The sequence below is a fragment of the Miscanthus floridulus genome, chromosome 3 (genome assembly GCF_019320115.1).
Source record: "Miscanthus floridulus cultivar M001 chromosome 3, ASM1932011v1, whole genome shotgun sequence".
NCBI lineage: Eukaryota > Viridiplantae > Streptophyta > Magnoliopsida > Poales > Poaceae > Miscanthus > Miscanthus floridulus.
Window position 1 is genome coordinate 2,534,193 of NC_089582.1, and position 13,184 is coordinate 2,547,376.

The 13,184-nt window shown below is 46.2% G+C and overlaps 1 protein-coding gene across 1 annotated transcript; it reads right to left on the reverse strand.

Moving 5' to 3' along the window:
• Positions 1-3,094: 3,094 nt before the first annotated feature.
• On the reverse strand, positions 3,095-7,503 carry LOC136544770 (potassium channel AKT3-like). The gene is made up of 9 exons (XM_066536829.1): positions 6,818-7,503; positions 6,338-6,713; positions 5,964-6,209; positions 5,751-5,849; positions 5,589-5,621; positions 5,293-5,478; positions 4,959-5,156; positions 4,340-4,415; positions 3,095-4,241 (listed from the first exon to the last, which is right to left on the reverse strand). Exons 1-9 carry the CDS (start codon positions 7,357-7,359, stop codon positions 3,283-3,285), a joined length of 2,715 nt encoding a protein of 904 aa, XP_066392926.1. The 5' UTR covers positions 7,360-7,503; the 3' UTR covers positions 3,095-3,282.
• Between the last annotated feature and the right edge of the window lie 5,681 nt (positions 7,504-13,184).

Sequence of the window (13,184 nt, forward strand, 5' to 3'; positions counted from 1 at the left end):
TCGACCGACCACCCTATGGGCCCACTGCCCCCTCCCAAGCCATGGCAATCCTCCCAACACCTCCACAAGCAACCTCAACCATTGGATCACAAGTGTGTTTTCTCCCAATGGCCAAAGATCATTTCACATGGATTGTATGGCCCACATCTTCATCATCCAGAATATTAAGTGGACCCACTACAAGATAAACACACTAGAAGATGTGGGAAGGCAACCCCAACAAGAGGGGTGGCCCCACCTATCAAAGGGGGGTTAGCCGACCCCCTTGTGGTCACCCGAACACCCATGTGGGCCCACCAGCCTTCCACCGCCTCTAGCATGTCTCCATGCAAGAAAACACACCTTATCTTGATCTCCACCATTGATTGAAGGTCGGTTTGATCTAAGGACTATGAAGATGCATCACATGGATCCATGGGCCCACACTAATGGGCTATTAATACCCCCTACCCCCTCACTCTCATTCATGACACAAAGGAGGAGCTACACATTCTATACATGGGCGAAGCCCTACTCTAGTATTAGTAGTGTCGATGATATGTGCCCATGGTACCTCACCGCATGGAAAATAGCCCAAGTGAGATGGAGTACACCAAGCAGGCTACATAAGGAGCCCGACCCAAATGGGGTACCTCATCTACTTGGAAGACAAGCATAGCAATATGTATTTAGAAAACCAACTCTATCTTGTAGATTTCCTAGTAACAAACTAGGAAACATACATGTAAATTGATCAGAACTCTATCCATAACCCCACCCCTGGACTATATAATCAGGGGTGCAGAGCCATCGATTGGTATCGAAACATATCCCAAGACTATAAAATGAGGGTGGGGGCGATGGACGACAAGACATTGCCACATGTGCGCAAGAGGCTGCCGGTGGCACGACTGCAAATGATGAGAGGTCCGGCGCGGTGTAAGCGTGCAAGGGGAGGGCCGCCGACACCCTGGCTGTAGCATCCTGGCTGCACTGCCAGCAGTGCGATTTTCATCTAGGGGCATTGCAGGCCATCATCACCCAATCGAATTCCAATCAATTGCTCAGGCAGTGATCACGATGGCGCTTTGATCCCCATTCCTTGAGATTCAGGTTTAGTCTCGGTTTCTTTGAGATTCGGTTGGTCAGGCAGTGAATGCTCCCATGCTTTGATCCATTTAGGGTTCTTTTAGATTTAGAGTTAAGTCTAAGTTTTTTTGAGATTCGGCTCCTATGAGATTCTTTGAGATTCAGAATAAAGTCTCGGTTTCTTTTCGATTGCTTATGCAGTGAATGCTCTCGCGCTTTGATCCATTTAGGATTCTTTGAGATTTAGAATTAAGTCTCGGTTTCTTTGAGATTTCTTGAGATTCAAAAGAAAGTCTTCGTTTCTTTTAGATTCAGAAGAAACCCTGGTGTTTTCCTCCCGTCTCCTGACAGCCATTTGTTTCCCACTTTCCCTCTCCTGTCTGCCATAAGTTGTAGATGTACTGTAGTTACAAAAATCATAGCTACCGTGCAACATAACTTAGCACAAAATTACAGCTCCAACAGAGATTACTCAATAGTATGACTGCAGAACTTAGCATATAGCAAAGATAGTTCTAAAACAAGCTAGAATATGCACCCATTTTCAAATTAAAAGTTCCAAAGACCAATAAGACCAGGAAAAGTCTACATCACCCCCTAAGGTTTGGAGAGTTGTCTACTTAACCCCCAAAGTATAAAACCAGTTATTGAACACATTAAAGTTTGTAAAACCGGTTAATTTACCCCCTGGGGTGGTTTTGCTAGACGATTTTTACTACAGTTCAAGCATACAATAAGTTATACAATGAACTTATACAATGTAAAATTTCACCTAAATAAATAATACAAGTTATACATGATTCGATGAGTATGAATTTTTTGCTACAGTTCAAGCATACAATAGTTAGTCCACCATAAAAATTTCGCCACAATTGGACCATAGAAACTACATCTATAAATTAATTATAGAAAATCATAGATCTAAAGCTACAACAAAAAATTTATACTAAAGCGTACCAAATTATATGTTCACTGTATAGATCTACTCATGTGGAGTCCAACAGAATTGGATTTTCCATTTTATTATTTTTCTGTGATTTACTATGATTTTTTAAAGATTCAACCGAAATAAAAAAAAAAGACAAAATTGTCTTTGAACCACTTATAACCGGCCAGGGAGGTAAAACGAACGGTTTTAAAAGTTTAAGGAGGTGGTTTACCCGATTTTAGAGTTTAAGGAGAAAAGGTAGACTTTCGTAAAAGTTGAGGAAGGTAATCTGGACTTTTTCCTTATCTTTTCTATGTCGATATAACTAACTATCTTCATGAGCTCAGGCCTACACCATTAAGTTTATTTCTCCCAATAATGATGTTTATTCCTTGCTATTAATAAGTTTAACGTTCTTTTAATTAGTTTTGGGGTATTTTAAGTATTGCGTGGAATACTTTTCCTGAGAACTTAAACGCATGAGATGTTAAGACCATTCATTTATGTTTTTTTAAGTTCTTTCTTAGCAACTTAATTATTGATTTAGGTTTATAAAATAAGTTTGATGCTCTCATAATGATACAATAATGATATTCCCACTTCATTTTAAGTATCTTTTTTCATTAGAGATCTTTAAGTTAATTTTATGTATGTTTTGAAAATATTTTGCTGATAATATTTAATTTTAAGAATTTTCTTTTCTTTAAGTGCAATTTCTTTATTAATCTTTCATGCACTATTTTAAATGAGTTTTAAATCCAAGTTTTATATTTTCAGTTTCAGTATTAGATTTTTTTTCATGCTTTCAGCATTTCATGTTTTATTGATGTCCTAAGATTAAGTGTTGCATTAATTTGCATTTAATTAAAGTTTTGTCTGGCCTCTCTCTCTAACTACTCATTAGCCTCCCCCTCTAACTACTCATGTGGCATCACTCTTCTTCTGTCCATTCGGTCGTCACCACTCGCTCAGTTTAGAGTTGTAAATTCATTGGTTTATCATCACTCATTGGCCTTATTCGTTTCGCTAAAAAAACAAGCCGAAGTACCGTTCTGGCTGATTTGTTGTGAGAGAAAAACACTGTTTCGGTTGAAAAAACAAGTTGAAAAAGATGGATTATAAGATAAGCGAACAGGGTCATTTAGTTTAGAGTTGTAAACCTTAATAGCATTGCACCACCCATGCCCTAGCATAGCCGGTTGAGTCTGAATCTACAGCGAAGGGTCTATCCTCTCATCAGGCTCCCAATAGCCACGACACACGTGCAAGCGCAACGATCATCCCATCTACTGTTGCTGATCCGTATGCACGACCTTAGTGTCAGGCACCCACTGATGAGTGACGAGGAGGAGGTGGTCGCCGTCCCTGACAAGCCTGGCGTCGTCAACTTGGGCACCGTCCATGGTCACCACCCTCGTCGGAGCGAACCCGAACTGGCTCCCGGCGAGCTCCACCAGCTGCACCATGGTGTCAGGCATGAACACCAGCTTCCTCGCGCTGACGCCCTGCTCGGGGCAGGAGATGGTCACCCTGACACGCGACCTGCTGCTGTGCGTGTGCTTCTCGTGGCGGCTAGGCCCGCCGCCCCCTCCTCCTCCGTCGTGCCGGTTCACGTGCGACGAGGACAGGACGCCGAAGAGGGAGTTCCGGAAGCTGACCATCCGGCGGGGAGTGCTGTGCCTGGACGACGACGGCGACGGCGACGAGCCGGCGCTGTCGTTCTGCGGGACGGGGACCCTCGGAGCGGGCGCGCTCTTGAACCTCGTGACCGCCGGCTGATGAACGGCGACCGCGAGCCTGCTTCCATGGTCCGTTCCGGAGCCCTGCTGTTGCTGCCGCTTCGGGCTCTCCACCACTCCTTCCCGTTGCGACGACGACGACCCGAACAGCTGCTGCATGTCGCGGTGGCCCAGCTGGTCGGCCATGGCCCTCGGGGTGCGGCCGCCGCCGTCCTCCCTGTCGGCGTCGGCGCCGTGCTCCAGCAGGACCCTGACCATCCCGACGTTCCCCTGGAGCACCGCGCGGTGGAGCGCGGTGACGCCGTCGTCCCAGCACGCCACCGTCACGTCCCCGCCGTGGCGCGCCACGTCCTCCAGCAGCGCGACGTCGTCCGCCTCCACGGCCGCGCGAGCGTACAGCGCCGCGTCGCCCGCGGCCAGGTCCGCGCCGGCGTCCACCAGCAGCCGCGCCACCGCGCGGTGCCTCCTGGACAGGGCCTCCCACAGGGGCACTCTTCCTTGCGCGTCTGGACATTACGATCGATCACAAGGTTTGGTTGCATTGGTGACCCCAATCTGTACATGTAATAGTGATGATCTTAATGGTAGTACATGAACATGGTACCTGTGGCATTAGGATCAGCGCCATGCTCTAGCAGAAGCTTAACGCACTGATCATGTCCGCTGGAAGCTGATATGTGCTGTTAGATCACGAGCAGTGTGAGCATTGAAAATTTGTAGTTTAGGCAGTATAAACATTAAAAAAAACAATCATTTTAGGGCCGGTCGAGTTCCATGAGATAGACTATTTTTTAAGTCTCTTTTAGTCCATTTTAATCAAATAGAAGAGATTATTAGAGAGACTTTTAGTCTCTAGTCCACTAGTCCCTTGAGAGAAGTTTTTTAAGACTAATAGATCAACTTTACCGCCCTTATGCCTCCCTCTCTCCTCCCTCACCTCTGTCAAAAGGAAGAAGAAATATATTTTAGTCTTTAATTGTTCAGCCTTTTAGTCTCTTTTAGTCCCTGAAATCAAATTTATTATTTAGTCCCTCTTTTAGTCTCTAGTCTCTGGAACAAAAAAGGCCTTATGCCCTGTTCGTTTGAAAGTACTGTTGGCTGATTTATTATTTAAGAAAAATATTGTTCGTTGGTTTAAAAAAATATGGCTTATAAGGCAAAGGAAGGTAGCGTCAGTGGTGACGGTAGAATAGAGTACAGTCTTGAATAGTGAGATGTATTACCAGTGCTGTATGCCAGTAGTTGTCAGACTCATTGGGGTCAACCCCGCGCTTGAGCAGCTGATGCATCAGGAAGTCATCTCCTTTGGACGCGGCGTAGCACAGCGTGACGGGGAGCTCGAGCTGGCCCCGAGCTAACATGTACTCGATCTCCTCCGCGACGCCGGCGATCGCGCAGCTGTCTCTCTTCTCCTTGAGGTACTGCAGTTAGTTGTTCAGTGCAATGCAATGTCATGGGAATCCACAAGCTCATCAGAGCAGAAAGCAGTACGAATTCAGAGTTCCTCTGTTTTATTTCCCCCCAATTTTTCAATGTCAAAACTGTGACTAGGCTTGCCTGGATAAGGTTGTTGATGATTATGGTGCCGTCCCCGACATTTGCCTGAACAATCCTGAGGAACGTGGTCCGTTCCATGCGCAGGAGCTGGCACAGGGTCCGTGTCCTCACCGTGAAGAGCTGGGGCTTGTAGCACAGCATCCCGATCTCACCGACGACGTCGCCCGCCCTGGCCATCCCAGCCAGCTGCAGATCACGATCACATGCCAAGATTATCCGAGCGCATTGCGCAAGCAACCGTTCGATGAATGAACCTCAGCTCCGAATGCATGCTCGGAGCAGGGAGAAGGACTTGCCTGCTCTGAACCATTCTGGAGCTCTATCAGCTCCTGTCAATGCATCATCGCTTGTCAGTGTCATTTCTTGTTTGTACCGGAAAGAATGTCTATCAAAATGCAGTAGCCTCGAACTAATCGTGAGAAGAGAAAACAATGTGTGCGCTTTTGTTTGTTTTTTACCACACTACCAGTGACTAGGATGTAGAAGTCCGACGGCGCCTCGTTCTGCAGGATCACGTCCTCCCTGGGCGCGAAGTACTCGGCGTTCATCTCAGAGACCTGAATCGATCGAACACTCAAACATGTTGCAGACAGAATTCAGAACTGCACGGATCGGAGGTTCCAATGCCTCTGATGGTGGCGTCGTTACAGTAAATGGTAATTACTAATTACCAGCTGGAAGATGAGGTCGTTGGAGACGCCCTGGAAGAGGTAGACGCCCTGGACGAGGGCGAAGAAGAGGTGGTGCGAGATGCCGGAGCGGATGGCCTTGGGCAGCGCGCCCAGCGTCTCCTGCTGCTGCAGCCCCTCCGAGTCGGTCCTGAACTTGAGGCTCAGGTGGGAGACCATCTGCTCCTGCAGCCGCGCCGGCAGCTGGTGCCGCACCGCGAAGCTCGTCGCCGCCTTGATCGCGTCCCTCTGGATTAATTCATTCGATCGGTGTCCATTTCCATGGCGACGGTGCACGCAGACAAGAAGATGTCAGGGCGGCAGGGCTATAGGTGTCGTCTGACGACGGCGGTGGCAGAACAAGCGTGCGTGCGTACGTATTTCCTGGTGCGGCTGGTGCCGTGGACGACGAGGTTGGTCATGTTGCCGATGAGGTAGGCGGTGAGGCCGAGGTTGAAGAGCATGTAGAGCGTGGTGAACACCATCTCGCCCGTGTTGACGGCGTGCATGTCGCCGTACCCGACGGTAGTGAGCGTGGTGATGGACCAGTACATGGACGCCGCGTACCGCTTCCACACGCTCTGCTGCTTGAAGTCCGGCATGGAGGAGCTCAGCCACGTGTGCGCCGGGTCATGGTACCTATCCGCCAGCAGGTAGTAGAAGCACCCCGCGCTGTGCACCGCGAACAGCGTCACGCAGATGAGCCTTATGCATCGAACCCAGAAGTAGCTCAACTTCCTGTCCTTCTCCAGTCTAGGTAGAGATCAACGAACCAAGCAAAGCAACGCCATTGTTGATCAGTTCAAGAAAAAAGCATCGAACAATCCATCGAGAAAGCAGCGTGCGCGCGTGCGTACCGTGTGAAGAAGGTGCCGACGCGGTGGAGGCGCCAGAGCCGAAGCATGCCGAAGAAGTTGTAGTCCGTGGCCTGCGGCGGCAAGATCCGGCGGTACACCTCGATGGGCACGGTGGAGGCGACGTCGAGGGCGAGCCAGGTCCGGGCGTACCGCCACGCGATCCGCCGGGGGTCGTCCTGGAGCAGGTACGTCCGGCCGTCCGCGTACGCCACGAAGAAAGTGAGCGTGATGTCCACGGCGAACGCCGCGTTCACGGCGTTGTCGGCGATGGCCAGCGCTCCGCGGGGGTCCGGGAGGAAGCCGAACTCGAACGGCGCCACCCACGCGCAGTACGCCACCAGCGCCACCAGCGAGTTCTCCCACGCCAGGTACCGTGGGTCGTAGGGAGACACGATGAACCGCCGGAGACGGAGCCGCAGACGCCACCCGCCGCCGCGCTCGCCCAGCGGCGGCAGGAGCGCGCCGATCGCGGTGCTGTACCGGCTGCTCGTGGTCCCGGCCGCCAGCCGCCCCGAGCTGCCGCCGCCGCAACACAACGGCATGGCGCGCGCGTTCGGTCGTCCTGGTGGTGGCTGGTTCCCGGCGTAACTGTGGCCGGCGGCGGCGAGCCGTGCACGCGATGCGACTGCCCTTCCTCTGTGCTGCCGCCAGATCGTGACATGCTCTGATCCGCTTCCTCGTGCGCGCGGCTTTAATTAGTAATCGAGCATCGAGCGCGGCGGGACTGCGGGAGTGACAGTGGCTTCGCCCCCATCGCGCAACTGGGCTTCATTGGGCTTTGGCCTTTCGGGTCTATCGTTAGGAGCAACGGCCTGACTAGAAAAAGTTAGGCTCCAAGGGCTCCGATGCAACAACACTCGACTAGTTGATATTGCTGTGACTAGCAATTTTTTTAATTTACAAAAATGTACCATATAAAATAGTCACAATTATATGTTGTGAAAATATTTTTCTAACAAAACTAATAATATCAACCATGTGTCACAAACCTATATTATTTTCATATATTGATTTATACCAACTTAAAAGAGCAATTTGTTCGGATAGAATCCTAAATCGACCTGCATACGAAAAACTGGAGAGTGAAAAATAGCATTACATTTGCCTCCTCTAAGAAATTAATTGGACAATTAGCTTTTGCCACTTATGTTTGAACGCATCCAACAGTAATATGTCCCTTGAACATAGGAATTGACCTCAAATCATAGGAAAGATTTCACTTTTTTATTAGGTTGTAGGTTTTTTATGGAATTTGTTCACCTGGGTTCTAGTTTTATATTTAGCACGGGTGCTCGTATTTCCTAGATTTACCGTGGGAATTGGCCGTGTTATTCTTTCAATGACAACCAGTACGTATGTCGTCAATAAATCGCCTATGCTGACTTTATCAATCTCAATATCTGGCAGCTCAAACTGTTGGAGGTACTCATAGGGCTATGTGTATGTGCGTAGTCATAGGCATAAGTGTGTACATGGGCACTGCTCTTGCTCTGTGTTTAAAAATAAAAAAGATATTATCAAAGAACTTGAACTCTAAACATGGAGGGTTAACACTTTTTTGTTTTATTCAGTAATATGATTGAAACATGTTAGTCCCCTAATCCATTTTATAAGACGCAATTTCGAATGACATGGTCTCCAAAATTATACTTTGATCATTCATTTACTTTATATTATATTTTTTATGCTTATAAACTTATGATTATTGGATAGTACAATTGCTTATAAATCTAACATATCAAGTTTGGATTATAATAGTTAAACTTTTAACCAAATTATTTGTCAAAGAATATAAAGTTTGAATCTTGATATGCATGTACGCCTTATAAAACAGAATGGAGGTAAGTAGTTTTTATGAATTATGATTCAAGTTTAGATAATTTTTCTACATAATAAATGGTAAATAACCAACTATTTTTTTGTGGATAAAGAATAGGGAGGGTGCCAACGCACGCAATACATGATCCTTTTTTTTGTCTGCACAAAATGGTATCCACTTAGTTCTTCTCGCTCATACTAGTATCGACCAAGGCATATACCATCCTAGTGGCATAATATTACCATCATAGTGGCATACAACTATGTACTCATCGACGTCATTTAAATGATCTTGTAAGGCCCCACGGACCCCTACCACAAATTATTCATCAAAGTGATCATCATTTCAGTAATCATTAGGTTTTTACCACGAATTAGTGGAACTGGTTAATACGGCCGGTACTCATATCGCATTGGTGTTATTGGTACGTCCTATGTTTGTTTAACCAATCTCTTCATGTCAATTTCATAAGAGCTCAGGGTCTACTACTTATTCATGTTCGCTTCAATGCGGTCGTTGAGCTATCATTAGTCAAACAAAAGCGATTATCATTTGGCTCCCAGATTGGAGCAAGGCGTACTACATGCCAAGTCCCATGTGTGAAGATGCTGTCATCTTCCTCAATTTCTTCTTTTCTAAAAGGGTGGTTGTTTCGGTTTTATGTGCATGGCTTTTGAAAATGTCACTTGTATTATGTGTGCGCTAGCCAAATGGATCATTGTTCATAATCATAGTTGAATCGAATCTTTATATTTTATTTTAGATGGGTCATTTTTTTCAAATAAATAAATAAGCAATCAAGAGTATGGCCGGCCAATGAATCTATAAAAGTGTTGCTTCATCATACTCCCTTGGGGCTTGGGTTAGAGCATGTGTTGCTTTATTTAGGCAACCGATAGTGACAGATAATTATCATTGCTGGTTATATCACTACCGGGTTGTATTACCAACCGGCTGCAATTCCCTCATCCCAAACTTGAATTTTTTTCAACATGATTAACTCCGCTTCATGTCCGTCTACACCTTCTCTCTCTATTTTTTAGATAATGAATTCATTAATGCGGCCTATATATCCACCAGGGATATACGCAGCCAAAAGGAAACAAGAGCACTTAGACTCACATCTCAACAAAGAGCATACAACCAAAAGAGAAAAAAAACTAAAAAACTGTGACCACAACACATTCCCGACATCCTCTCCTAAAACGGTCAGATTCGGTGAGTGGAAGTCGTCAAGTCACCGCCGCCCCTAGTGCACCATCGCTGCAAACCTCCGCTGGTGCCATCTTCATCCGCTTGAAGTGAGGTGACGCCAAGCGCCGTCGCTTAGCCCAATTCCATCCTCCTTCAGTCAGAACTAGCCGATCACACATGAGCCGACAGGATTCTCTTCCGCTTTACCGGACTCCAAGGTCTTTGCCGCCCATAGGGCAGCCACCGTCATTGGGATCATGGTCGTCGCCTTTGTCGAAGTCCTCTATCGCTGCCGTCGAGGCTATCCTCTTCTGCCAGGACTCCCAGGCCACCGCCGCCCATAGGGATGCTGCCGACGGGATCCGCCTCCACCGGAACCACCTCCGCTGGATCCGCTTCTCCTTGCCGAGGACTGACCGTCGACGCTTAGGCCGCCACACCCGCGGCTGCCCCATCTCTGCTACCGTCAGCATAGGGCCCCGCCGATGCGTCGACCCCATGATGCCGAAGATGGAGGCGAGATCCGCCGTCGACACAATCGGTGAGGGAGAGGGAGGCGGGATCTACCCTCGACAGTGTCGGTGAGGGAGAGGGTCGAGATCCATCCTGGGCGGGCGGTGAGGGAGAGGGAAGCGAGATTCGCCTGGCCACCTCAGCCTCCAAGCCACCAGCGCGCGGGGCCCACCTTCTCTCTCTCTCTCTCTCTCTCTCTCTCTCTCTCTCTCTCTCTCTCTCTCTCTCTCATCCTTGTCTCTCCCCTCTCACCCTCATACTCTCTCTCCTTAGGATCTCCTCTCTCCGCCGTTCCATTCTCCTACCCCGGTACTCTCCTCCTGCCCGGTGCGGGGTGCATGCAACGAGTTCAGCCTAGGGCGGCAGCCTGCTCGTGTTTTTTTTTATTTTCCTTTTGTTGTTTTTTCTTCCTTTATTTTTGTTAAAATGGGCATCACTGTCGGGTGACCCGCTGATAGTGAAATGCCAAGGCTAAAGCTGTCAGATCAAAATACGACAATAAAAGCTGATTCCAAACCGGCACTGATTGTAGGTTTTGGAGTGCCACAATATCTTTTCAAATATTTATTTCAATAGTAAATTTGTGGCAGATGTGCTTTCATGATACAAGAATTAAATCTACTGGATTTAGTAATAAGTACATTAATATTGTAAAGCAACTTAATACCACCATTTTAGAACCATATCGATGTCTAAAAATCACATGTAGTTGTGAGTGAAAGGAGAGTATCACATATTCTGTGTAGTTTGTCAAACCATCTTAGAGAATGACCCTTGGCACACCATATGCAAAGTTTGAATCCATTTTAGACATCCAGTTTGAGCGCTTTTCTTTCTTTATAGGTAAAATTTTGGGTAGTATTCCACGGTGTAGTTTAATTACTATATATATATATATATATATATATATATATATATATATATATATATATATATATGTGTGTGTGTGTGTGTGTGTGTGTGTGTGTGTGTGTGTGTGTGTGTGTGTGTGTGTGTGTGTGTGTGTGTGTCGCAAATTGACATGGCGCGTCAGCTGATGGCAAATTAAAGGAACACATTCACTGTGATACTTTGCCAGAAATTTCAAAGCTACATCAAACTGACTAGATAAGAACGGTCGGCGACTTAATCGAGGAACTTCGCTATCATGATCGGAAGATAGTGAAAATGTTATTATGGGCTTATTTTGCACTGTCGCAATCCAAAGGTTTTTCTTTTTAGTTCTTTCAGTGACACCCCAAGTCCCCAATTAACCTAGACTTACTACGTACGTACTTTGCTCGCCTGCATGTATGTCACAAGCAATATTAGACTGGTTCAAAGGTACTAGAAATCAAATTACACACCGTCATCAACAAATAAAACAATGGTCAAGGATATATTGAACCTAGGAGTTTTTCATCAATTGTACAAAATAAATTATTGAAAGAGAGCAGCGGCGAAATAATTCTCCATTTACTTTTAAGGACCTCATGATATTGATGTGTCTTTCCGAGATATATACAATACATATTGCCCACTAGCTCTATTAAATTCGTTCACCCACACATATGGATCAATCTATTTTGTGGGGGTTCTAATTTGCACTGGAAAAGTGCACTGTAGGTCCGATCGTGTGCTCTTGTCACCTCAGTGGGTTCATGGCCTTACTCCATCCACGTCGTGTGGTGTGGTGCATCATGGTTCCCTGCTGCCATGGATTCTCCTGTCCCTTGGGTCTACCATGCGTGTTCTTCATGTTTGCTGCAAACCCTACGTCAAACACCTATCCTCTTCAGAAAATGGAGAGAAAAAAAGTCGTTTTTAATTAACAAAATGTTGGTAGTACTACTATATCTGCAGATTAAAAAGAAATATAGTACTCCCTCCATAAAAAAAGTATCGCTATGAGATTCATGCTGTTGAATTTTTCTTAAATTTTACTAGATTTATAGAAAATATTAGCAATATTTATATCTCTAAATATGTTTATTGTAAAAATATATTCAGCTATTTATCTGATGATACTAATTATGCACCAGAAATATTAATATTTTTTATATATATTTGGTCAAAGTTGAAAATAATTGACTACTCCGGAGAGGAGAATGACACTCTTGGATGGAAGGAGTAAGTTGTACATGTATTCCTTCTTAAATAATGGAACTAGTAATATAATAAACCTATAAAAATGTGAAACAAAAACTGTCAATGCATGGATATATGCATAATTTATTTATAAGTTATAATAACTATTATAAAAGTATGGCCAAAGGAAAGGTCTTGTCATGGCGCATGGGTAGCTGCAAAGTGAAACCAGACATTTATGCGGCATGCCAAATTGCCAATAATTGGAGCCCTAAAAATATTCGGAGCTACATGAACGAGGAGATCGCTAGCTCACGAGACGGATGGACGATGCATGGCCGGAGACGACGCGTCAAATCGTCCCTTCTTCTCCATCAAAAGTTGCGTCCAGCAGATCGATGCGCGCGCGCAGCGGGCATCCGGATCACTGGCCCATTTCGCGCCGGCGCTTTTGCCGGGGGAGACTGCCGGTCCCCGGTATGGCGAAACCTAGACCAGCCGTGATGCCAGCTCTTGGCTCTGGCTGGCCGGCCACCATGGACGTGTGCTAGCTCTAGCTCTTTGTGCACTGGATGCTAGCTGACTGCATGTGCCGATTATGGAAACGCGTACATTGCATATCTGCGTGCATGCTAAGGACATTTTTAGATTGCTTGTGGATATATTGGTCTTTTATTTAAGGTGTACTCCCTCCGTCACATATTATTTTTGTATTTTAGCTCTAGACACGGGAATTACGAACGAGTGAAAAACTTGTGGTGCACAGAAAAACAA

Coding starts and splice junctions, on each gene's coding strand:
- LOC136544770 (XM_066536829.1), bottom strand. CDS start 7,359: ATGCCGTTGTGTTGCGGCGGCGGCAGCTCGGGGCGGCTGGCGGCCGGG. Junction 5,850..5,963: donor ACGACCTCATCTTCCAGCTG/GTAATTAGTAAT, acceptor CGATCGATTCAG/GTCTCTGAGATGAACGCCGA. Junction 5,157..5,292: donor TCATCAACAACCTTATCCAG/GCAAGCCTAGTC, acceptor AACTAACTGCAG/TACCTCAAGGAGAAGAGAGA.